At 40.0% G+C, this 27,048-nt stretch overlaps 1 protein-coding gene across 1 annotated transcript in view; it reads right to left on the bottom strand.

Moving 5' to 3' along the window:
- vps36 (vacuolar protein sorting 36 homolog) overlaps positions 1-27,048 on the bottom strand; it is a 76,178-nt gene that overhangs the window by 47,604 nt on the left and 1,526 nt on the right. The window contains exons 2-6 of the mRNA XM_028799250.2: positions 25,613-25,681; positions 20,764-20,834; positions 18,022-18,136; positions 17,599-17,688; positions 8,889-8,975 (exon numbers count right to left, since the gene is read on the bottom strand). Coding sequence (XP_028655083.1) covers positions 8,889-8,975; positions 17,599-17,688; positions 18,022-18,136; positions 20,764-20,834; positions 25,613-25,681 — 432 coding nt within the window. The remainder of the gene's footprint in view (positions 1-8,888; positions 8,976-17,598; positions 17,689-18,021; positions 18,137-20,763; positions 20,835-25,612; positions 25,682-27,048) is intronic.

Raw genomic sequence — 27,048 nt, 5'->3', positions numbered from 1 at the left:
CCAAAGTGCCACTACAAAATGGCACTCGATCTCAATAACATTTTAGAATTACCTTTTATAAGCAGCCTGTGTGGAATGTGATCATCCACTCCATGGCTTTTCCGCCTGCATACCATTAAGTTAACTGGCATCTCTACATCTGCCTTGGTGCAAGTTACTGAATGAGTGACAGTTTGCATGTGAAAGTGTGCCCTACAATGAACTTGCACCCCATCCAAGGTGTGTTCCCACTATGCACCCAGTGGTTCTCAGATAGGCACCAACACCCTGAAACTTTGAAGTAAATAAACAGTTTAAAAATGGACCAGAGCGTTTTATAAGGTGCTTAATTAGATTAAAATTTACTTACCATTAATTATAATACATTCTAAATGTGTTTTAAAGTCTATCACTATGTGACTAGTTTAACAACTTTGACAGCCTGGTGCTGGAACACACTGAACTTCACATTTCAGATAGTCATGATCATCTGCAGTTTGCAATTCGGCACAATCTGTCCACAGAGAATGCCATATCCCTTGCACTTCATACCATCCTGAAACATCTACATAATAAAAACTGTTATGCAAGAGTCCTGTTCATAGAGTACAGCTCAGGATTTAAAATTGCCTTACCATCAAAGCTGACTACCAAAATCCTCAATTTAGCACCTAGTGACACCTTCTCCTACTGGATTTTAGACATCCTAACCAACAGACCTCAAAATGTGTGACTGGCAGTATTGTATCCTACACACTGACCCTCAGCACAGGCTCTCCACAAAGTAGTATGCTAAGCCCCCTTCTGCACTTCTTGTTCACCTCAACTATGTAGCCAGACATGCAGTAGCTCCTATCTCCATCTTTACAGGCCCGATCACCAAGAATGATCAGACAGATTACAGAGATGTTTATCTGCTGACTCACTGGTGCCAGGACAACAGCCTCATGGCTAATGTCAGCAAAACCAAAGAACTGGTTGTTGACTTCAAAAAACACAGGACAGACTGCACTTCCATCTAAATCAGAGGAGATGCTACTAAAAGAATGGTCAGCTTTAAAAGGTGGAGTAACCATATCTGACAAACTGAGGTGAGTACAACACATTTAGACTCTTGTCAAAAAGGCACACAGGTCTTCTAAGGACACCTGGTACGTCTCACAAACTTCTAAAGGTGCACAGTGGAGTCCATCCTCACTACAGGCGTCACATTCTGGTATGCTCAACAATGTAAAGCACTACAGAGGGTGGTGAAGGCAGCACAGAATACTACCGGCACCAGTTGTCCTTTCATCAAGACATATACTGTTGTCTTTATAAGGCAGCGAGTGTTGTATAATTACAGACCTCAGACATCCCACAGACACTTTTCTTACTTCTCCATTTTGAAAAATGGTATAAGGCTAGTAGCACTCGCAACAGTAGATTCAGGGACAGCTTCTACCCACAAATCATAAGGTTGTTGAACTGTCAATCAAGAGAATTCAAATATCGCATATATACAGTTGTGGTCAGAAGTTTACATACGCTCATCATGGTTATGTGCGATGGTAATTGTGGGCATTCAATGATTTCTTTGAACTGTTCCTTTTCTGAGGTGGGATGATTGTACTATATACATCGTTAATAACTCTAAAAAACACAGGTTTGAATTTACTTTTGATTTTCTAAAATCCATACAGGGTCAAAATTATACATTGTCACACACGTGTTTTTGGGAGGCAATCTAAGGGCTTAACTGAGGGTAAGATGCGGAGTCAGGGCACTAATGTCTCTTCTCCCTCTCCTACAGATCCCCAGAAGGCAAGCCCAGCTAAATCACTCCCAGCTCCCGCACTCCCTTCCTGACCACGCCCTCCTGCTGACCCCACTTCCGCCAAACTCCCTGGACCCGCCTATAAAACACAACCACCTCACTTTGCTAGTGAGTCCCATTTCGGACTCTGTACCAGACACTTTTTTTTTTTTTTAATTTAAGCAATTGTTTTTACAATATACAGGGTGGATCCCCAAACCTGTTCTCTGTTTGTCTTTCTTTCTTACAATATACAGGTTCAAATACATAATTGCACCCACTTAAATTTTTAAATAAGTGGTACTGAAGGTTCTACAATGTCTTTTAACTTGACAGAGTCAAGGCCTATTAAATTCTCATTAGTGATCATAACTGACTAAAGCTGGTGGCTTCTCTGTGCCAGCATAGAAAGGGTTTGTTTGACAGTACTCATTAGATTGACCAACACTCTGAACAATGGGAAAGTCCAAGGAGCTTAATGAAGATCCAACAAAGAGAATTGCAGATTTACAAAAGTTAGGAATGTCTCTTGGAGCCATTTCTAAACAACTGCAGATTCCAAGATCATCAATTCAAACAACTGTGCACGAGTACAAGTTATTGGGAGGTGTCCTCACTTTGGCAAGGTCTGGAAGAAGTCCCAAAATATCACCCTCAGCTGAGAGGAAATTGGTTGGGATGTTCAGGGACAAACTAGGAACCACCAAGGCCATGCCTGCCATGAACTGGAAACTGCTGGAACACCAGTGTCACGGTCTACAGTCAAGTGAGTTTTACATTGCCATGGACCGAGAGGGTGCCATCCAAGATAGAAGCCTCTTCTCCAAAATCAACACCTTCAAGCTTGAGTGAAATTCGTAGCTCTCCACATGGACAAGCAAAAAGCCTTCTGGAGGAAAGTTTTATGGTCAGACAAGACAAAGACTGAGTTGTCTGGCCATAATGACAAGATGTATGTTTGGCGGAGTAAAAGGAAGGCTTTCAATCCCAATAACTTTGTACCAGCTGTGAATCATGATGGTGGTAGCATCATGCTCCAAGGCTGTTTTGCTGCCAGTGGTACTGGTAAATTGCACAAAGTGGACGAAATAATGAAGGAGGAGGACTACCTCCAAATTCTTCAACATCACCTCAAATCAACAGCTAGACGGTTGCAACTTGGACACAACTGGGTGTTCCAACAGGACAATGATCCCACACATACAATAAAACTGGCTGCAGAATGGACAAAGCAGGCTAACATTAACCTTTTGGAATGGCCTTCCCAAAGCCCAGACCTCAACCCTACTGAAAATTTGTGGACTTGTGCTTAAAAGCCAGGCCAGGAAATCAACAAATTTAAATGAACTCTACCAATTCTGCCAAGAAGAGAGGTCAAATATAAAGTGAGAATTATGCCAGAAGCTTGTTCATGGCTACTCGAGGTGCAACTTGCTAAGTGATATTCAACCAAATATTAGTTGGGGTGTATGTATATATTTGAGCCTGTATGTATACTGTAATTTTGACCCTGTGAGGATTTTACAAAATCCAAAATAAATTCAAACTTGTTCACCAAAGTTTTTTTTTTTTTTTTAAGAGTTATTAATGATGTATGTTGTACAATCATTCCACCCCACTAAAGGAACCGTTCATGTTCATCATGAGTGTATGCAAATTTCTGACCACAACTGTATACTGTATGTTATGGATAAGCTGTACACAGGACAGAAAACTAGTCTTGACTTGTGCTTACTGACATTTATTAAGACAACAATATAATATAATTGGGAAATTTCACAGGTACCACTGGAGCCCTCATAGTTCTTGGACCTGTATTCCTTGCTAGAATTCTTTGTTTGGCTTTTGCATGGTTTCCCTCTGTTGTCATGGGTATTCTCTGAGACTCAATTTTTTCTTCAAGTGTCTGCTGTTAAAATGACCATCACTGCTAAACTTGACCCTATTTGAGCAAGTGTGGCTTTGCATGTGGCTCAGTGTATTAAGTAATGAACATGCATCTCTTCATATTTTGTTCAAAAAGTGAACGTGGAGATAAAATATCATATAATTATACTGCTCGCTTCGCTCACCAACCCCCCTGCCTGCCTGCGATACGCGGCTGCAACTTCGCATCTCTGTTGCTCGCGTATGTGGATTTCACTTTCACCAAACAATAAATCTTTTAATTCTCGTGGATACACCTCTTCAGTGGGAAGAAACACTACTTTTCCCTGATGGCAACACGAATTAGACGATCTACAAGTCTTTGACTTAAAGTTTAAATCCGAACAATATATTCAATCTCTTTTCGTTGCTCCGTTATTTTACTGAGTAATAATTTCCGTTTGCTTACGCCAATGTGATCTTTACAATCATTTTTTTGAGACTTTCGAATTTTCCTACTTCCATTATCTCTAACCTGCTCTGCATGTGTATTGTGCCAACATTTTTGAATTCTTTCTGACGTTCTACTTTGTCATCCACTCTTTGACTTTTATTTTCGGCCCCGGACGTGGTTAAATCTCTTGGCACAAAGTCTCGTCTCGCAGGACGTGAAAGTGTCTCTCTGAGAAAGTCATGTCTCGTCTCTCTTCCCAAGATTTTTTTATTATAATAGATATATTGCACTGTATGTGTATTAGGATCACAGCTCTAAGCAGCTGAATTCCATTTCCAAGAAGGAAACAGTAGAGAGTACACACACTCTCTACTACCATGTGGGACATCTTCATATCTGAAAGATATGTGTGAATGGTTTACTGGTAACTTTAAATTGTCCCTGTTTTAAAGAGTCTGGTGTGTGTTTGATTGCACTGAACTGCCATCTCATTAAGAGCTGATGTTGCAACATTATTATTTGCAACTAAATATTTGAAAGTAAAGACAGAGGTAAATAATTTAGGGGTAATTATTGACTCTGACCTAAATTTTAAATCACATATTAAACAGATTACTAGGACAGCATTTCTTCACTTAAGAAATATTGCAAAAATTAGACCCCTTATAACTTTACAAGATCCTGAAAACTTAGTTCACGCTTTTGTTTTCAGTCGACTAGATTACTGCAACGCACTCCTCTCAGCACCACCTGAAAAAGACATCAATCAATTGCAAAGAGTGCAAAATGCAGCTGCCAGAATCTTAACTAGGAAAAGAAAATCCGAGCACATCACACTAGTTTTGATGTCGCTACATTGGTTACCCGATACACTTAGAATTGACTTTAAAATACTGCTTCTGGTTTCTAAAGCCTTAAATAATCTCTCTCCATCCTATATCTCTGAATGCCTTTCACCTTACACCCAAGTCGTAACCTTAGATCTTCAAATGAGTGTCTGCTTATAATTCCAACAGCTAAACTTAAAATAAATGGTGAGGCGTCCTTCTATGTACCGGTACCTAAAATCTGGAATAGCTTACAGATAGTAATTTGCCAGGCTAATATGGTGGAGCACTTTAAAAAAACTGTTAAAAACACAATACTTTAACATGGCTTTCTCATAGCTTCATTTTAGTGTAATTCTGATATTCTGTATATGCATTTAATTATCTTTTTTTCTTTTCATGGCTCCAAAATCAATACTAACCCCTACTTTCTCTGCTGTTCTCTTTCTAGTTTTCTGTGGTGGCGATCTACACCACCACCACCTGATCAAAGCAGCATGCAGTCCCTACATTGATGGATTGAACGCCAGAGGTCTACATGACCGTCATAATCTAATTCCTCCTACGTGAAGCCTGAAAACCATGAGGACTGATTGAGATCATTGATGTTAGGTAGAATGCCCAGTGGGGGCTGGGTGGTCTCGTGGCCTGGAACCCCCTTGGTTTTTTTTCTCCAGCCTTCTGGAGTTTTTTTGTTTGTTTGTTTTTTCTGTCCTCCCTGGCCATAGGACCTTACTTTATTCTTTCCTAATTAGTATTGCCAAATTTTTATATTTTTTTCTTTCTTCATCTTGTAAAGCACTTTGAGCTACATCATTTGTATGAAAATGTGCTATAGAAATAAATGTTGCTGTTGCTGTACTATGAATAACTAATATTTATCAGTAGTTTTATAAATTCTTATCAAATTAAATTTCAATAAGACTAATTAATTAGAACATATATTTTTCATTTTAGATCTAAAATAAACTTTGAAAGATCATCTTAAACTACAAAAATGCATCCAGGGTTAACTTGAATGTTTAAGTACATCAAAGAACAAAGCAGTTCCAGTATGTTACACTTCACATTCTACAGTAGGTATGTTCTTAAAAGCCAGTCCTTTAGTAGAGAGCAGAACAATGTTAATGTAACAAAAATGAGCTCATGTGGGTGGCATGTGTTTCTGTCTGTTCTTTCTGTGTTCCTGCTCCAACATGAAAGTAAGTTATCAACAGATCTTACTGCCTGCGGCACATTCTGGCATAACTGGAAATAAATTACACCAAGGAACTTAAGAAATAAAAATGAAGAGGGGATGCCTCTGAGAAGTACAATAGGACTCTGACATGATTTGCAGGTTTTAGTGTGCTATCACATTATATGTTGGTTTCATGTTCAAGTATTCATTTTTAATTTATTTTGTCAATTATGCTTATTTCTTCACAACACTGGAATTTTGTTTGTAGTTTTTGAATGTGCCTAAATGTAGTGCTCCTTTCAGCTGGAGTAAAAAGACAGTCCTAACTTGAGTTTTGCTAGAGTATTTAATTTTCATATTACAGTGCCTTAAAATTCAATGTTTCATTTTTAGTTCTTTCTACTATGTAACATTTTGGAAAATCAAAAATGAATCCAAAGTTCAATCCAAAAGTTCATCATGGACACAATCGGTGCATTCTGTATTGGAAAACCTCTAAATGCCATCTATGGGAATGTAGAAGTAATGTATTTTGTAAGGTACGTAGATGGCACAAAAACAAATGTGAAAACGTGTAAAAATACTGTAACTAAATGTATATATATTTACATATGATTAAAGGCTTATAAGAGTGACAGTACTTAAAATATGACCTTCACCTTTTATTGGTCAATAATATGTTGTTCATCGGTAACAGCAGTAATTAGACATATATAAATGAAAGACCTCTGTGTATGTGTGTGTGTGTGTGTGTGTGTGTGTATGGAGCAGTCCGCTCTACTCACACTCAACCACAGCCACTAGATGGCACATGCGTGCACTTTTAATTTTTTTCTGTGCTGGCTACGAAAGACCTGTGTGCAGCAAAAGTGCCGCACAACAACAATGTCATGCTAATAACACAGATTAAGAGTCACAACGTTGAACCAAAGCAATCGCCGCGGCTCAACAACGTGCAAATGTAACACCTCAGTAACGGAGGGCAAGGCTTGAGGTTTTCAGTAAAAACACTGTCTATATGGAGGGATTTCTTAAGAGTTAGTTCACGAATATAATAAAACTGCTAGGGCATCTTTGGGTTGCTTTTCATGTCCCGAAGACAACACACAGCTAGTGCATCATATTACAAAATCCATTTTTGCACTATTCTAAAAAGCTGCGGAAAGTAAAATTGGAGCAAGCTGAAAAGGGGTTCAAGCCATATAAGCACAAGAGTCAGTAGTAAGTAGTCAGTAGTAAGTAAAAAATACAGATAATTGTGCTCCTATGACTTGTAACAGATCTCAACAGAAGGGAAGGAAGCACGCGAGAGCTTCTATGTATTGTTTGAGGTGTAATGCATCGATATGAAAAGTGCAGTTCCCTCCAAATAATATTGCAACAAAAAGTAAAAATAAAAATTTCTGTATAAGCAATTTGTATTTCAGATGAAAAGAATCTGAAAATGTTTCAGTAAAGCCTCTAATAAAGACACTGAAATAGTGACTTTCAGAATTCATCCACATTATTTCCTAAGGCAGACCTGGGCATTGTACAGCCTGCATGCCAAATGCGGCCCGGGGTCTTGGTTCTTCTGGCCATTGGAAGGTGCTGACAGCAAGTAATTGCTCGGGTGTGTCAGTCTACATCAGAGCTACTTGTGACTGTACAGACACAGAACAAAATTGATATGTATGGGAAATTGTGAGATATTGCATCAGAAAGGATGGGACATAAAAAAGGGGAAAATGCAGGAGATTGCATCAGATACAGAGAATGTTCATGTTATATTCAATAAAGGAAGATGACACCTGTTATTAATCTGCATCCCATTTGCATTTTGAGCAAAGACACAACAAAAATGAGTAGTAAAAAACAAAATGTTGAAGCAGAAAACAGATCATTCAACAAATCTTGAACTCTTAAGTATTTTTTCACGGAGGTTAGCAGTAAAGCAATCTGTTTGGTATGCAAAGAGCACATCGCTGCATTTAAAGACTACAACTTGAGCCATCACTTCAAGACCAAGCTCTGAGAAAAATACAGAAATTTGAAGTTCATTTCAATTGATTTTGAGAAAATTTATTTTTTATTTCCCGTCTCAATCGTTGTTTAGGCAACCCATTAGGAGCCATCATGTGACCACAATTATCTGCACCCAAGGCTAGAAATAAATCTTTTAAGACCATAGCAAACAATTAATCTCTGCAAGAAAAACTGACGGCTCCATAGAAGCAATTGCTATAAATGGTGATGCTCAACTGAATTGGGAGAACCTGCACAAAACTATGCAGAAAAATATTGATGAAAATATCCCACTGATTACAATTGCTGCGAATGTAACAAGAACTCATAGGCACAATCACTAGCAGCACTGTTGGCATCACTTAATTGCAAAGGAAGGAATAGTTACTGTATGTAGTCACTTTATTTTATTGTTTTGTGGTTTTTATGCAGCAAGCTAATTTCTTTTGCTTAGCATAACAATCCACATTTCTTTTAAATATTTTCCTAAAAATCCTCCATTTTTAAATTAGGAAAATGTGTAATTAGTAGTGGAGGGAAGGATTTTATTAAAGTACACTCAGTTGTATTACTAATGGTTGCGAGACAGTAAAGTATTATTTTTGACCAACACTATTTAAATATATAATACATGTACAAACCATATGATGATTAGTTATACAAAAGAAAAATGAGTTAACTACTTTGCATCTTGTTCAGTGTATGCCTCCAGAGTGGCACAGGAACCTCGAGGCCAGAGTCCAAGCAGATGGCTGACCTTGAATCACCTTACAACTCTCTTACCTCAGAAATGTTTTTGTCAGTTTCCTTTCGTTTTTCCTCCAGCTTCCGTTCTATACCCACAATTCCAACTGCTCGTGTTCTTCCTGCCTGAAGTCAATTGAGAAATAAGGAAGGATGTATTAAACAATTTATCAAATTTCAGCAGCACCTCAAGGCTGATGATTTCACATAGTCAATCCATTCTTAGGTATAGTCTCTAGTGTCCATTAAAATGAAATAAAGCCTTAAAGCTGAAAATACTGCTAATATTTCCATTTTTTCACTGTATTTTCACTGATTCCAATAGAAAGTACAGGTATGGTGAACCTAAAACTAACTACTCTCTATCGAGTGAACTGCAGTTGTGTAGCTAGAGAGTGATAATACCTGATATTGAGACAAATCATTACAGGTTTATGGAAATTCATTTGTGTGAATCTTTAATTTCCTCCATTTACAAAGTGAAAGCTAGTTACCAGGGTGTCAAGAATAGTAAGTAGATTAGTAGATCTGAAAGGGTTCAATAACTGATCCAACAAATCATTTTACATCACTTTGCAGAAAATGAATTCCAACGGCTAAAATGTTCATTAAGAAAGTAGTCTGAGATATGTATTTGATCAATCTTATATATAAATGTCTACGTGTGGAAGTATGCGCGTCTGTCTGTCTGGCCCGGAAGTGAGAGGTGGAGTCGGGGTAAGGTTTCCACCTCCGAGGAAACAGAAATTCGCTTAGCCGCTAATACACAACCGAGACCTGCACATCTGCAAAACAAAACCTCCAAAGAAAGACAAAGTTGCCTTGCCACTAATACAGAAGCGAGGCGAGCACATCGGCAAAACGAAACCTCCTAGGAGAGAGATGCCCAGAGTAGTTCCTTTCAATTACCTGACATCTCTAGAATTTCAATTTTTTTTCCCTGACGATTTCAATAGTTTCTAGGACACCTGGCTTTTTATGGCTCGGGCTTACACAGCTAGTATAATATAAAGAATTTGTTCCAGACAAAATACTAAATTTTGTACTTGGCAGGCAGAGTGGTGTAGTAGTTAAGTGTGGGTTCAAATCCCACAACTGACAATGTGTGATCCTGCATCACTTCATCTGCCTTGGTTCCAATTGGAAAAATAAAAGAAATATAACTAATTGTATCTCAAATGCTGCTGCCTTGGATAAAGATGTCAGCCGAATAATAATAGTACTTGGAAATGGGCATTTTAGACTGTATTGGGGTTGACAAAATTGTGCTTTTTACAGTCTGTTAAAAAAAAAAAGATTTGTAATATTTAATTTGTGTGAATATTAGGAATATCCATCCATCCATTATCCAACCCACTATACCCTAACTACAGGGTCATGGGGGTCTGCTGGAGGCAGTCCCAGCCAACACAGGGCGCAAGGCAGGAAACAAATCCCGGGCAGGGCACCAGCCCACCACAGGGCACACGCACACACCAAGCACACACTAGGGACAATTTAGGATCGCCAATGCACCTAACCTGCATGTCTTTGAACTGTCATTAAATAAAGCATGTACTGTACTGTATTATTTCCGTATTGCTTTTTTAGTTTCTTTTACATATAGCCTTTTCAAGATTACAAAGTAAAGCTCTAAATTATTCAGTACCATCAGCCTTTTAATCATTCTAATAAACCTACAAGGAAAATCAAGTCTATTGCTAAACTTTTTCTTAATTTCACCCACAAAAGTATATTTGTCTCCCTTAATTACTATTGTCTCACCAAACAGTTGCATGCCAAACACTTAAACATTATACAAGTTTTATTAAATCTTTGCAATACATATAGAGGGTAAAAATATATGGAAGACAGGAAGGAAACCAAGTATTTGGTGGGAACAACTTAAATTCTCAGGCACACGACTCATTATCACTTCTCATAACACAGATGGCTTATCTGTAACTGGGTGCATGCATTATGCTACTACACTGTGCTTCTTTTATCTTGAATTGTGATGCTATTAGTCATTAGAATCCTCAATACTGTGGTTTCAGGCCTTTATAAATTGTAAAGTCAATTAGGTCTTTGCATTAATCAAACTAACACACAAACAGAGCAGGTACATAGAGCAAAATTATGCTGAAATGACAACCAACATGGGGACACTAAGGCTACATTCACACTAACACATTTTCACTTAAAATCAGTGTTATTAAATGAAAACAACTATGTGTTTTGACAAGGTTTACAAAATTATCTTCATCCACACTAAAATGATTGAAAATGCACATGACAGTAACAACACCGGTCAAGGGCTTTATTGCAAAATTGTAGCGAACAGTAAATTATTGTTTTTTGGGCATGTATGCAGCATTCAAACTATACAAAATGCAATTTAGATGCATATAGGTAAAGAGCACAACAAGCGCCATGATAAGCAACTCTTTCATGTCTATTTTGTTGGAACATGGTTTTGTTTTGTGCGCAGTGACCAATCAGGGAATGAGATGTTCCAATACGTAGGACCCAATCAGAGAAATGTGCGATTAGAGTCTGTGTTTTTAAAAGTCTATGTTTTCACTTGTCCAAATTGCAATGTGGAGGCAGCCTTTTCAGAAGTATACATCACTGGAGAGTATTTTCAAAAGTCTCCGTTTTCATGGGTTAAAAACACTAGGGTAGTGTAGATGAAGAGCAAAAATACAGACATTAAGCGCTGTAGTGTTGACATAGCCTGAGGCTGCATTATGAAAAAAATCATAAATTATAAAAAGTAATGCTCTAGCATGCAGGCTAAATTAACAAAAAATGATAAGTGAAACATTACAACAGTTTTGACAAAAATAGGCCATTCAGCCCAACAAGCTCTCCAATCCAATCCGGCTAATTTCTCCAAAACAACGTCAAACTGATTTGTGAAAGTCCCTAAGTCCTACCCTCCAACAAACCTCCTTACTTATTCCAGCTGTCTATGGTTGTTTGTGTGCAGAAACATTTTCTAACATCTGTGTGATGAGCATAGAAATTAACACAAAAATTGAATTTAATATCCGTGGTTGTAAATTTCCAACAGAACCAATAATATTATATTACCAGTAATGGCATACAGCTCGATAACATGCAGTGAACACACTTGACTTATAGTTTTCATCCTCTTTCTCTGTATGTTTAGCATTCGTTTGCTCAGAGGTTGATGTGCTTGCTGCTTCGTGAGCAGCTCTTGTTTTCTCCACCCTAGTGGCCTGCTTCTTCTCTTCTTCCATCGGCATATTTTCGCGTTAATACTGATTAAGTCAGTTCATGTGTTGCAATTACTTAGTACATTTTTCTTAATTTTTCACTTAAGCTGGCACTTAAGTCTTCAATCTGCCTTAAGAATGATTTAACATATGAAGAGGTAGAGGAAGTGACAGCGAAGGTGGTAGGGATGAGAACGGCGCTTGTACGCATGCGCCGCATGGCCACCCTGCAGCGCGCTGCAAAGAGTTTGATTCTGCAATAAAATAAAATAAAAATAAAAACAGTAATAAAAATCATCACTCCGAAAGCGGACAGTAGAGGTCACGTAGTATATGTGTACCAAATTTCAGGTCAATAGGTCAAACGGTTTGCGAGCTACAGGTGATTTAAAATCCTGGACAGACAAATGGACAGCCATGGTAGCGTATTATATAAGAAGATACATATATATTGTCAGACACGTGCGCTTATGGGAGAGCCTTCAAATTTCCAAGCATGTAGGAACTGGAATAAATAAGATGGGAAAACACATAGTTGGATGATCACTGTTCCTTTCTCCCTATACAGATAGGGGGACAAATTCAAAGGAGAGAGGTGACGTCTCTTTCAACCCAGACCTGGAAGCCCTCCCAACATTAAAGCCAACAGAGATCCCGGACGTTAGTTTTCATTGTTGAGCCAGTGACTGATGATGACTGATCTTGTGACTCATATGCAACTCGCAACTAGTTATTCTCAGACCATGTCAGCGCTCTTAACTTTGATTTTTTTGTTTGCAAAGATCAGCAAATGGAGCCAACATCATATATCCTAAATCTTTATCTTGTGTTACTTATCGTTGGCTGGGATGACAGGGCCGTCCCACTTTAAGATTGGTGCATGCTCGCAGTGTATGTTAAATCAAAAAGAAAGGTAAGTGTAGGCTGGGAAGGTTTGGGTCTCCTATTGGAGAATGAAAAGCGCTGGCAGCTGCAAGTAAAAATGAAGACCCCTTAGAGATCACAGCACATTCACTGCCATATATGAAATCAATGAGTGGGGGAGCATCCCTCTGTACTGTAAGTAGCCATTACGTAATTCATGCTCAGTAATACATTTAAGCAGTAGTGAAGGAGCACCCAAAAAAAAAAACAGTCAAAGTGGCCAAGTACCAATAGACATGAAGGAGTCAAGGCTTTGACGGTCAATGAATAGCTTCTGCACTCCTGGAAAATAAAAATAGTCAGGAAAGCAGAAAGATCAATTTGTCAAGTTTTTTTGATTGCAGAAGATGTTATCTTGCATGCTTGTGTGGTGTGGACACAGTAAAAGTAGATCTTCTGACCTTCACAGGTAATATTTGAATTTTTGCAAGCCTCTTTCAAAATAATAACTCATTCAGAAAGGAGAAAAACCTTAACAATAATTAGGCGCTAATGTCTAGTGATGTATATTGTCCCTAGTATATATCCTGTGACTTCACAATTTCATACCTGTGAAATTAGGGAAGGCAAGGAACCAAAAGGCCATTGTTCCTCCAGAAAGCTGAGCATATTCATGCTCTCAGCATGTTCCAGAAGCCTAATAATCCTGATGTTGCCTCTCCTTACTTTATTGTTTTGTTTGTGTATCTTCTCAGAGAGAGTTTGGGTCTCAGAAGCAAAGTTAAGTATTTCAGTGTCATGACAGTCCTTCTGAGTACGGAGGAAAGTAAAAAGTAAAGAGAGCTTTTGCTGTTCATTTCTGATTTTACCAATATTGGCTCAGAGGTAAGAAAAACCTCTTTATATTGAAGCATTCAAGAATGCACATGAAGCTGCATTTTGCTCCTATACAAAAGCCTTCAGTTCATCAACATCTGAAACTTCTCCAGGGTTATCAGCCGCCACACAAACAAGATTCAGAGGGAGTCTTCTGACCTGAATGACTCATATATCCATCCATCCATTTTCCAACCCGCTGAATCCGAACACAGGGTCACGGGGGTCTGCTGGAGCCAATCCCAGCCAACACAGGGCACAAGGCAGGGAACCAATCCTGGGCAGGGTGCCAACCCACCGCAGGACACACACAAACACACCCACACACCAAGCACACACTAGGGCCAATTTAGAATCGCCAATCCACCTAACCTGCATGTCTTTGGACTGTGGGAGGAAACCGGAGCGCCCGGAGGAAACCCACGCAGACACGGGGAGAACATGCAAACTCCACACAGGGAGGACCCGGGAAGCGAACCCGGGTCCCCAGGTCTCTCAACTGCGAGGCAGCAGAATGACTCATATATTGTGCCAAAAAAGCAAAAAAAGGTAAGTTAAAGCTTTGATACAAAACTGATCAATAATTGTAAAATACAGAATAATTGTGGGCTAGGGTTGTGGATCACTATCAGAACACAGCCATAAATCACTCTGCATCATGTGGTCCCTGGGCAGGTATTGGTATTTCAGTTGCTCCCCATACATTTTATTTTTTTAACTCTGTGTTCTGCTTTGGATATTTATTAATGCACTTATGTACATTGATATCTATGGGTTTTTGTCTTGCTTTGGCTTTTCTCCAGACTTCAATTTGAGACTTACAAACCTATGTTTTTCAGTCAAACTGTTCAGATTAAATCCTGCGATTAAAACAAAAGCCGGTTGGCTCAAATTACAGTATCATATGAGGGCTAAAGGTGAAGATCTGAATCTAAAGATTAATTCCCTTCATAATTGTTTATACACTCCAAACATCCATCCATCCATCCATCCATCCATTTTCCAACCCGCTGAATCCAAACACAGGGTCACGGGGGTCTGCTGGAGCCAATCCCAGCCAACACAGGGCACAAGGCAGCAACCAATCTCGGGCAGGGTGCCAGCCCACTGCAGGACACACACAAACACATTCACACACCAAGGCCAATTTAGAATCGCCAATCCACCTAACCTGCATGTCTTTGGACTGTGGGAGGAAACCGGAGCACCCGGAGGAAAGCCACGCAGACACGGGGAGAACATGCAAACTCTATGCAGGGAGGACCCGGGAAGCAAACCCGGGTCTCCTAACTGCGAGGAAGCAGCGCTACCACTGCGCCACCGTGCCACCCCACTTCAAACATGTCAGCTCTTAATCTCTTTTTACCTAAACTGAAATGGTTCAATTCCTTTAATCTTTGGACTCTATAGTGGACTCTAAGCTGTCGACTTCCCGACAGTGTTGAGAAGCCATTAAGAAGGCTAACAGAATGTCAGGTTATATAGCACCCTGATGTGTAGAGTACAAGTCACAGGAGGTTATGCTTAACATTTATAGTGCACTGGTGAGGCCTCATCTTGAGTCCTGGGTGCAGTTTTGCTCTCCAGGCTACAAAAAGGACATAGCAGCACTAGAAAAGATCCAGAGAAGAGCAGCTAGGCCGATTCCAGGGCTTCAGGGGTTGAATTATGAGGAAAGATTAAAAGATCTGAGCCTATACAGTTTAATCAAAAGAACATTCAGATGAGACATGATTGAAGTGTTTAAAATTATGAAGGGAATTAGTATAGTGGATCGAGACTGTTATTTTAAAATGAGTTCATCAAGAACACGGGGACACAGTTGGAAACTTATTAAGGGTAAATTTCGCACAAGCATTAGGAAGGTTTTCTTTACACAAAGAACGACAGACACTTGGAATAAGCTACCAAGTAGTGTGGTAGACAGTAAGAATTTAGGGTCTTTCAAAACTCAACTTGATGTTTTTTGGAAGAAATAAGTGGATAGGACTGGCAAGCTTTGTTGGGCTGAATGGCCTTTTCTCATCTAGATTCTTCTAATGTTCTTTCTTTATAACTCATCCCCTGCAGTCCTGGAATCAGCATAGTTGCTCTTCTCTGGAATTTCTCTAGTGCTGCTATGTCTATTTTGTAGCCTGGAGACCAAACTGCACACAGTGATCCAGATGAGGCCTTACTAGTGTGCTATAAAGCTCGAGCATAATCTCCATTTACTTTGTACTCTACAAATCTTGCTATATAAACTAACATTCCATTAGCATTCCAAATGGCTTCTGAACACTGTCTGGCAGTTGATAGTCCACTATGGCTCCTAAATCCTTTTCATAAGGTGTACTTTCAATTTTCAGACCTCCCACTATGTATTCAAATCTAACATTTTTATTTCGTACATGTAACACTATATTTACTTACATTAAATTTTATCCACTGTAGCAGTTAAGGTGTGTGTCCAACTCTTGAACCCTCAGGTACCACTCCAAACACCAGGTGAAAGTATAACAACTATTTATTTTCTTATAAGTCAGTGCACCAAGCACCCTCCACTCCACACTACTCATACGATAAATACCAATACTCAATAACAATCCTCTCCCAGACACTTCGCCACCCTACCTCCCAGCTCAGCTCAGTGTACTGGGCTTTCCCAGAGTCCTTTATACACCCTGACCCGGACGTGTTCCTGCCCAATAGTCCACAATTCCTTATTCCTTCCGGGTCAGGGTAAACAGTCCTTTTCTTCAACCTGGAAGTACGTCATCTCTCCTGCTCACGTGACCAGGACGTACTTCCAGGTTATAGGGCACATATGAGTCCACGGGCTTCCCGACAGCGACTCCCAGTGGTCCCCAAGGAATCCAGCAGGGCTGTGTATAAAAACTACATAGTCCATGAGGCCCTGCTGGAACTCTGGGCACGTCCATGCTGTTGGGAGAGCTCCTCCTGGCGGCCTGGGGGTGAGGGCCGGAATAAGAAGCCGGCAATCCATCACACCACCAAAAATCTGCCCAAGCCTGCATGCTGTCCAAGTCCCTCTGTAACAATTTAAATTCATTCTACAATATCTGCCAATCCACCTAGTTTGGTATCATCTGCAAATTTTACCAGCTTGTTGTATATATTCCTATCCATGATCTTTATATATAGTACATTAAAAATAGCAGCAGCCCCTTAAACTGATCCCTGATTGACACCACTCTTAACATCACACAATTCTAACAAGCAACCTCCATGACTCTCTGCTTCCTGTGTTTTAGCCAATCCTGCACCTATCTAAGTCCCACCTTGTATAGTATTATGCCCAACCTCTTATGCAGTACCTTTCAGGTGTGACATTCGGAAGCTGGGGCAGTAAAATGACAGAAAAAACAAATTTCACATCATGAAGCCCCTTATCATCAGTGTGAACACAAATGGTGTCAAACAATACACTTGGGGCGGCACAGTGGTAGCGCTGTTGCCTCACAATTAGGAGACCTAGGTTCGTTCCCCGGTCCTCCCTGCGTGGAGTTTGCATGTTCTCCCCGTGTCTGTGCGGGTTTCTTCCCACAGTCCACAGACATGCAGGTTAGGTGCATTGGCGATCCAAAATTGTCCCTAGTGTGTAATTGGTGTGTGTGTGTGCCCTGCGGTGGGCTGGCGCCCTGCCCAGGGTTTGTTTCCTGCCTTGTGCCCTGTGCTGGCTGGGATTGGATCCAGCAGACACCCATGATCCTGTAGTTAGGATATAGCGGGTTGGATAATGGATGGATGGGATGGACAATAGAGTTTATTGACAAATGTTTGTTTACCTGAGAGGTGTTTGTTGGCTGAATTAACTGGGATGCAGGCACCCGTTCCCATCGCCTTTGAGTCATAGTTTCAGTCAGTCTTCTGTAAAACTACAAAGAAAAGAGATTGAACACAGTAAGATTATTACTCTTAACATACATAAAATAAATAATCAGTAAAGCATTACAACCTGAAACTGCACCAATAAACTAATCAACAGACATAGTAACAGCAGTGACTACAATGTCCAGTTTCTAGCCTAATCATATACTACAGTATTTCTGTGCATCAAAAAAATTCAGATGTTTTAAAATGTTATCTCTAAAACCACAACAAACCTTAATATTTCTTGAGTCATTTTCACATATTCCTTGAACAAAGGGTGCAGAGGTCACATGCAAATAAAAAAACAAAAGAGTACTAAAGCTGTTATCATATTTTACCTCTATTTGTCCATGCTCTCTGAAGGACAGTTTAATATAGTTATTTGGACTACTTTGATATGGCCCAGGCTCTTTGTTGGCAGATGCAGGGTGAAGATGAACCACTATCTTTGCACTAATTAAAAAAAGATAGAGAGAGAAAAAGAGGATACTATTTAAAAAAATCAAATAATATTTTTTCAGTAATCCTTTAAAACCTCTCAATATACACCCTCCTAAACATCCAGATGGCTGTGACAACACTCTGAAAAAAAAAACAAAGTTCTGACGCATTGACAGGAGCTTATCTGTGTACAGTTTTATTGAATACTGTAATACTGCCACCTACTGGTAGTATAAAGGATCTACCAAAACCAGATTTTGTTTTCTTCCTTAATCCTATTTTTCATTAAAGGCCACACACACACACACAAAGACAAGATATAACAAGGAGAATTATTAAATTAAGCTAAATTTGTCCATTAACAGCTTTGTTCACCACACAGAGCAGGTAGGCCAACTATTCACCTCAGTTTTATCTATCAGTGAGAACTTTCACAAATTGTCTCACACTTACAGCTTGTCATGGGTCACTTTCCTAATAGGCTACTGAAGGAGAGCATGAACACCTCCCTGTGTAAGCCTACTACACCTTTAGTCTTTGGGTTCCTCTTAAAGAGATAGGGCATTCTATGTCCTACAAGCAGCACACACAGGCAGCCTACAAGTACATACACAATTCATTTCAACATGGACATTGACAGCTGTAGTACCCGCTCCAGATTTGGATAGGAGCTTATCCCAGTGAAGGTCTCATGCGCTAGTATAGGAGACAACCCAGCAGGAATGGATGCTTGCAGACCCAAAGGGCTCCTCATCAGATCTACATAAAACCAACCACAAACAGATATTGTAGGAGAATGAGATAAGACACTGCAAAATACATTAGCCACACAGGAGGCCAGTGCGATGTGAAAAGTATATTGGCCAGCAAATCGAAAAAATAACTTGATGTCTAACCAGAAGGAAACAAAGGATGGACCAGTTGAAACCAAGATTCGGGAATGGTTCCATCCCCCATATGCCAATGGTCTTCATATGGCAACCCAGTTGGGACACCCACAGGGGTGCGTGGGAACTGGAGTCCAGAAGTGCAGCCGTGTCTGAATCCCTGGGTCTCTTTAGAGGGCGCTGTCGAGGGAGGACTTCCCAACTTTCTTTATGGCCTGGAAGACAGGGAGTTGGCACCGGAAGCATTCCCAGTCCAACATAAACAGAGTCCACTGCCTCACATTGGAGAGTTAAAGTTGGGAGGCAGCAGGCAACACTCAGCAGAGGAGACAAGGAGGAAGAATTTTACGATTTTTTTTGTAATTTGTGGCTTATATCAGGAGATGTGTTCATTGGAATGGTGCTGGTATTGAATAAAAACCCTTTATTTTATTCATATAATGTGTGGTGCTTTACTGTGTCTGTGGTTTGAGGTTCTCTGGCGCTCCCTTGTGGTTACAATATATATTAAACAATTTATCCCTCTGTAAGCTTAGCTAAATAATGAAAAACCAGTGTGCCATTCTGCACAACATTACTAAGTGTCCATTACTAAGTCTGTAATAAAATATTTCAACATTGTTCAGAGGGCAGGTTTGAAAGATGGTTGTCTGTGGGTGCTTTACAGTCTAATCCCCTATCTGTAGTAGGTCTGTACCAACAAAACAGTTGCAACAATTACCTGCCAACCCTCTCTCATAATCACATGTAAATTGTAAACAAATTCACTCCTGTGAGGATGATTTATACAGAAAAAAAACATTCTAAATTGAAAAATTATAAATCCATATTTTAGGTACCAAATCTAAGGCAAAATAAAAAAAATTGTACATTGAGACATTTCACACATACCAAACAACAAGATTCTGGTACAGCAACTGATGCCAGCATACAGTTCATGCTTGGTACATTAATATAGAAAACATCAGCAGACAATGTGTGCCAAAAGAACTGGATAAAAAAAAAAAATCACTGCATCCTAAGCCTGTACCTGTAACGAGACCCCAGTGATTGCAAAATGAATTTCTGAAAGCAATTCTGTATGTCCATTGATGGGGTCAGATTACATTTCTGGAGTTGCTTTTAGTGTGCAAATCTAATTCAGAGATTGAATATTCATATTCCTCAAACCAGGAGCCACAAATCATTGTAGCATACCTATTTATTGGTGGTAGGATGGAGACACATGTACACGAGGGGAGCTGGGTGGAAACTGAACTAGACTTTACAGACCTGTAAGGCAGTAATACTAATCACCATGTAATATGCCATTCTGCCACTCATACAGAGCGTATGTCCCAATGGCACAGTTTAATACGTCTGTCCAATCACTGCCCAAAGAGGAACGAATGTCAGCCTGCAAGAGTTCTGTCAGCTAGAAACCATCAACCAAGTAGGCAATAGCACAGACTTCTTACAGATGACAAATGGAGGAAGAATGCAAACAGGGCCAAACAGACAGCTAGGATGTCTGAAGAGGTAGTTACTTTATGCTTCTTTGGGACAAACAACCCTAAAAGGAATTTTGACAAAATATAAATATTTTACCTTAAAGTTATTTTCATTATAATTACTATTTGTAAGCACATATGGAACATTCATCATTGCCAGGCCCCAGGTAATTTGTTTAGGGTTTTGCTTCTAGGGAAAGCATATGGTATAAACAGGCATCTTGTACCGTTTTTATGATGACACTCTTTCAGAAATGCTTACCTTTTTCCAATGCCAGCTGCTTGCTCTTCAAAAAACACAATTTGTGACAGTGGAATAGCAATGCAATATTCCTAGGTGGGGAGAGAAAAGAAAAAGAGGCAAAAAAGTGTTTCATTACTGAACCTCTGACCATTAGCAAGATATGAGTAAGTACAGTATGTATCACTCTGTTATTGCATTCTTTTCTTCTGCCACCACCAATGCTAAGGTAAGGTTCTATAAGACTTGAATTAACAGCACCACCGACAGACACACTCTTTTCTCCGCTTTCACCTCCTTCTTAACCCTCTTCAACCGACTCCCCTAACTCCTTCTCTGCCGATTCTTCAAAACTTTTAAGGAACATTGAAATATCTTTGTAGTGCGTGTTTAATTATTCTATCCTTCCAGTGTCACGTCAGCACCAGCAAGAATACAGCGCGAGGCAGGAACAGTCCCTGAACTAGCTAGCGCTGCGGCACCGTGTCCTCACATGTTTAATTATTAACAATATAGATTATTTATATGAAGTTAAAGTTTTATCTGTATAATATCCATCCATCCATCCATTTTCCAACCCGCTGAATCCGAACACAGGGTCACGGGGGTCTGCTGGAGCCAATCCCAGCCAACACAGGGCACAAGGCAGGAACCAATCCTGGACAGGGTGCCAACCCACCGCAGGACACACACAAACACACCCACACACCAAGCACACACTAGGGTCAATTTAGAATCGCCAATCCACCTAACCTGCATGTCTTTGGACTGTGGGAGGAAACCGGAGCGCCCAGAGGAAACCCACGCAGACACGGGGAGAACATGCAAACTCCAAGCAGGGAGGACCCGGGAAGCGAACCCAGGTCCCCAGGTCTTCCAACTGCGAGGCAGCAGCGCTACCCACTGCGCCACCGTGCCGCCCATCTGTATAATATAATAAACATATTTTCCTACATTTCATCTTAAAAATGATATCGTCATCATATGTAAATACATGCTTTATAAAGTGGCTCGGGTTGTGCAAGTTTTTATTATAACTGTAGTGCAAGTTTACAGTAAGGTAATTGTACTTATAAGTACAAATAGTTCTGCAAGGAGCACTTGATGGACTGATTGAGTGCATTTATAGTTCTTGGGATGAAACTGTTTCTGAACCGTGAGGTCCGTACAGGAAAGGCTTTGAAGCGTTTGCCGTGTGAGAGCAGTTCAATAGACAGCATGGCTGAGGCAGCATGTGCTTGATGCTGTAAACCTATAATCTCTTTCCAATCATCTGCTGTACAGCTGTAATTCCACACTCAGATACAGTGATATACTGTAAATATTCCAAGTGGTGCAGTGAGAGTAATATGGAAAAAGATGATCCGCTGTGGCAACCCCTAATGGGAGCAGCTGAAAGAAGAAAAAGAAGGTGCAGTAAGAGTAACAACGCTAAAGCAGCTATGGTATTTGGAATACTTTGGCTATTCCCTGGACCATTATATTGTTACAGATTAATTACAATCAGATGCCAGTAATACACAATATGCAGTTAGTTTCAGTGTATATGATAAAGCCACGTCAGGGATGTGGATCTAAAAAAGAAAGGGTAACCACACAGGAACAGTAGCACTGCTTTGACGCTGGTTGCCGCCAGTTTGCAAAACCAAGCGGTGAACTTGCGTACGCCAGGGTTGGAGCTACCGTGAAAGTGTGTGTGGCTTTATGCCAAGTTTATGTTTTATACATCGAGATTTGAGCGTGGAAACGTTCATACGCAACATATTTGTGCGTACGCACCATTTATACATGAGGCCCCAGGTCTCTTCCTTCCTTGTACAGAATGGATCGTTGATACCAACCAGTACATCTTCAAGTTGAACCACTCAACTGACTCTACTAATTGTGGTCGACCAGCTATGACTTGCTAGAGCTACTAACATGTCATCAGTCCTGATCCTGCAAGATTTCACCTCTGCCTTCTACATAATCATGATGACATCCTTCTTCCCACCCTCTCTGACCCTCTAACTGCTTTCAGATAGTTTGAGTCCTACATCTCTGGTAGATCCTACTGTGTGTCCTGGCGAGGAGAGTTGTCAAAGGCACAATAGACCTTCACTGGTGCACCCCAAGGATCGGTGCTGGGTCCTCTAATTTTCTCTCTATGCACCACCTCCCTGGGCTCCCTAATCCAATCCCATGGTTTGTCTTAGCAGGACGATGCAGATGATTCACAGCTTCACCTGTCGTTCCTCCGGAGGACAATACAGTATCAGCTAGAGTCTCTGCATGTCTCACTGATATCTCAGCCTGGATGAAGGACCACCAACTACAGCTCAACCTGACAAAAAATGAGCTGTTTATGATCCTGGCCAGCCAGTCTGTTCAATTCCCTATCTCTGTACAGCTTGGCACACTGTCGCTAACATCTGCCAAGTCAGTATGCAACCTTGGGGTTGTGATTGATGAGCAGCTGCCTTTTTCTGACCACATTTCTACTGTTTCTTGTTCATGCAGGTTCACAGTCTACAACATCCCCAAGATTAGGCCTGATCTGACAGAGTATACAGCACAACGTCTGGTCCAAGCTTTGGTCTTGTCACGTCTGGACTACTGCACGCTGCTTCTGGCAGTAGTACCCGCATGTGCTATCAAGCCACTGTGGATGATCCAGAATGCAGCGGCCCGTCTTGTATTTAACTATCGGAGATGGACTCATGTCACTTCTCTCTTCAGGTCGCTATATTGGCTCCCTGTAGCAGCACACATTAAGTTCAAATCGCTGAGGAATGCCTACAGAGTAGTCAAAGGGTCAGCAGCCGAGTATATGGAGACACTGGTAAAGTCCTGTACTCCTTCACACCCACTCAGGTCTGTCAGGGAAATGCTTCTGGTGATGCCACCTCTGCATGGTATCAAGTCTCTCGGTAGTCCGCCACACACCGTAAAAGCGGATCATTACACCTCACCTCAAGTCTGACTTGGGTTTAACCATAACTGCATGGAATTCTGACCCAGAGTCATGTTCAGAGTTAAAGCCAAGGAGGTTAAATATTACTCTTCATTCAGACAATTTTTTAACCAGCTAGTGATATAAATACAAATCTTACAGCAATTGTTATAAACCTAACAGATGGCTTCTGTGAAAAATCAGATTTTAAAAGCATTTTGTTAAAATAACAGCTTTAAAAATTAGTTTAAATTAAAACATCCTGAATTACTGGAATTGTTGGAATTCTATAATTGAACAGTACAGATAAAATATTAGATTTTTTATATTTAGTATTATTTTAAGCAGAATTTTTCAGTTACCAGAGAGAAAATGTAAAAGAATAAACCTGGAATGTGCACATGGTATAATAAATCAGGCAGTCCATGACAACATCATCCTTTATAAACCCTGGAAGGAAGGAAGATAGACAAGGTGCTATATAAATGATAGATAGATAGATAGATAGATAGATAGATAGATAGATAGATAGATAGATAGATAGATAGATAGATAGATAGATAGATAGATAGATAGATAGATAGATAGATAGATAGATAATATTAGCAAAAGTATTGGGACTCTTGCCTTTACACACACATGAACTTTAATGACCTCCCATTTTTAATACATAGGCTTTAATATGGAGTTGGCCCACCCTTTGTAGTTCTAACAGCTTCAACTCTTCTGGGAAGGCTGTCCACGAGGTGTAGGAGTGTGTTTATGGGAATTATTGACCATTCTTCAAGGAGAGCATTTATGAGGTCGGGCACTGATGTTGGATGAGAAGGCCTGGCTCGCAGTCTCCACTCGATTTCATCCCAAACGTCTTATATTGGGTTGAGATCAGAGCTCTGTGTAGGCCAGTCAAGTTCCTCCACACCAAACTCAAACATCCATTTCTGTATAGCCCTTTCTTTGTGCTCTGGTGCACAGTCATGTTGGAACAGGAAGGAGCCACTCCCTACAAAGTTGGGAGCATGAAATTGTCCAAAATGGCTTTGTATGCTGAAGTATTAAGTGTTCCTTTCACTGGAACTAAGAGGCCAAGCCCAAACCCTGAAAGACAACCCCACACCATAATGCCCCCTCCACCAAACTTTACACTTGGCACAATGCAGTCAGGCAAGTACTGTTCTCCTGGCAACCACCAAACCCAGAATCGTCCATCGGATTGCATGATTTGTCACTTCAGTGGACATGTTTCCACTGCTCTAGAGCCCAGTGCCGGTGTGCTTTACACCACTGCATCCGACGCTTTACATTGCACTTGGTGATGTAAGGCTTGGATGCAGCTGCTCAGCCATGGAAACCCATTCCATGAAGTTCTCTAAGCACTGTTCTTGAGCTTTTGGAGGTCTGTAGTTATTGACTCTGCAGAAAATTGACGACATCTGAACACTGTGCATCTCAGCATGCACTGTCTTCACTCTGTAATTTTACGTGGCCTACCACTTATGGCTGAGTTGCTGTTGTTCCCACTTGCTTCCACTTTGTTATAATACCACTAACAGTTGACCGTGGAATATGTAGTAGTGAGGAAATTTCATGACTGGACGTATTGCACAGGTGGAATCCTATCATGGTACCAGGCTTGAATTCACTGAGCTCCTGAAAGCGACCCTATCTGTAGATAGATAGATAGATAGATAGATAGATAGATAGATAGATAGATAGATAGATAGATAGATAGATAGATAGATAGATAGATAGATAGATAGATAGATAGATAGATAGATAGATAGATAGATAGATAGATAAGACTCTGGTATTGTGACATTTCTAAGTGTCTCTTCTCTGTCACATCTCACAATGGCAGCTGTTTCATATCATCATCCAAGGCTGTGTAAAGTTAATCATATTTAAAGCACAGTTGGCCTTATTCTATCACAAACTTACGTGATTCTTTGCATCTCTCCAAAGAAGTCGATGTGTACTTAGGAGGAGTGTTCCCATGTCAAACTTTGCCTAATCACAAAAAAAGACAAAAAAATATTAATTTTGTACAAATTAACTCTTAAAGATATCTACAGCCATCCATAATTCATTTGGACTACTTTATTAAGTTTCAGCGTCAAGTGGAGGCAAAGGGTGGTAGAAGGTTCAATGCAAAGCCAAGCCCGTCTGTGATAATTCATACAGAAAGTTGCCAGGCCACGATTTTACATTAGTTCTACAATAGGTAGCTATGAAAAGAGCAGCGCTAACCACTGTATCATGTCCACATCTATAATTCACAAACATTTCATCACCTCCCTTAAGAACTGAAAGAGTCTTAAATGACAAAACTGCAATAAATAACTCCAAATTTTACCCCAAATTCAATTTAAGTCCACAAATAAGTAAAAAATGTGTCGGAAAATTATTTAGGAGAACTGAAACTTTTCTACCAAAGTTTTAAATGAATAAATGTAAGAAAAAAAACGAGACCTGATATTACTTCATCGATATGTCCAGGCAGCATTTTTCAGAACAGGCTATTCAGATGCATTAACAGAATTTGTCATTTGTTTGCATTATGTGATAATGCTGAAATTCTTTGTAGGTCTCTTTGGATAAAAGCGTCTGCAAGCTGTATTAGAATGGAGTCATTCATTCAAGTGTTGAAGACTCTAAGTGAGCATACACTCGGAGCTTGAACTCTGTAGGTTGTCTCAAATGAAAGGCTACTAATTCTTATAAACAGTCCACCTTGTTTGTTACTAAAGAATGATCCTGTTTGCACTGTACAGCACCCTGGGATTATGTCTGCTTTTAACAGGACTAAATAAAATAAACATTTATTGACTGACTCTAAAAGCTAACTGGATGCCTGTTTAGAAATGTAGATAGAGTATAGTAGATTCAGAAAGTAGTCAGACCCTTTCACTTTTTGCACATTTTTCTATGTTGAATCGTTGTGCTCAATTCATTTATATAAATCCTCCTTCCCACATAAAACCGCACACAATATGCCAGAATGACAAAGCAAACACAGGACTATAGAAATGTTTGCCAATGTATTAAAAATAAACTGTAATGTCACATTGACCCAAGATTTCAGACACTTTGTTATGACACTTGAAATCTGACTCAGGTACAGGTCAGTTCAACTGATCACCGTTGAGATGTTTCAACACCTTGTTTGGAGTCTACCTGCAGTCAATTTAACTGATTGTACATGATTAAGAAACATACACACTTGTCTATAAAAGGTTGGGCTTTATGACAGAGTAGCCAGGCAGAAGCCTCTTAGCATCACGTCTGGAGGAAACCAGGCACCACTCGTCACCAGTGCAAACACCATTACAATGCTAAAGCATGGTGCAAAAAACATTATGCAGTGTAGTTGTTTT

The sequence above is a fragment of the Erpetoichthys calabaricus genome, chromosome 4 (genome assembly GCF_900747795.2).
Source record: "Erpetoichthys calabaricus chromosome 4, fErpCal1.3, whole genome shotgun sequence".
Taxonomy (NCBI): domain Eukaryota; kingdom Metazoa; phylum Chordata; class Cladistia; order Polypteriformes; family Polypteridae; genus Erpetoichthys; species Erpetoichthys calabaricus.
Note: the sequence above shows the minus strand (reverse complement) of the source record. Positions and strands in the feature narration are given on the sequence as shown.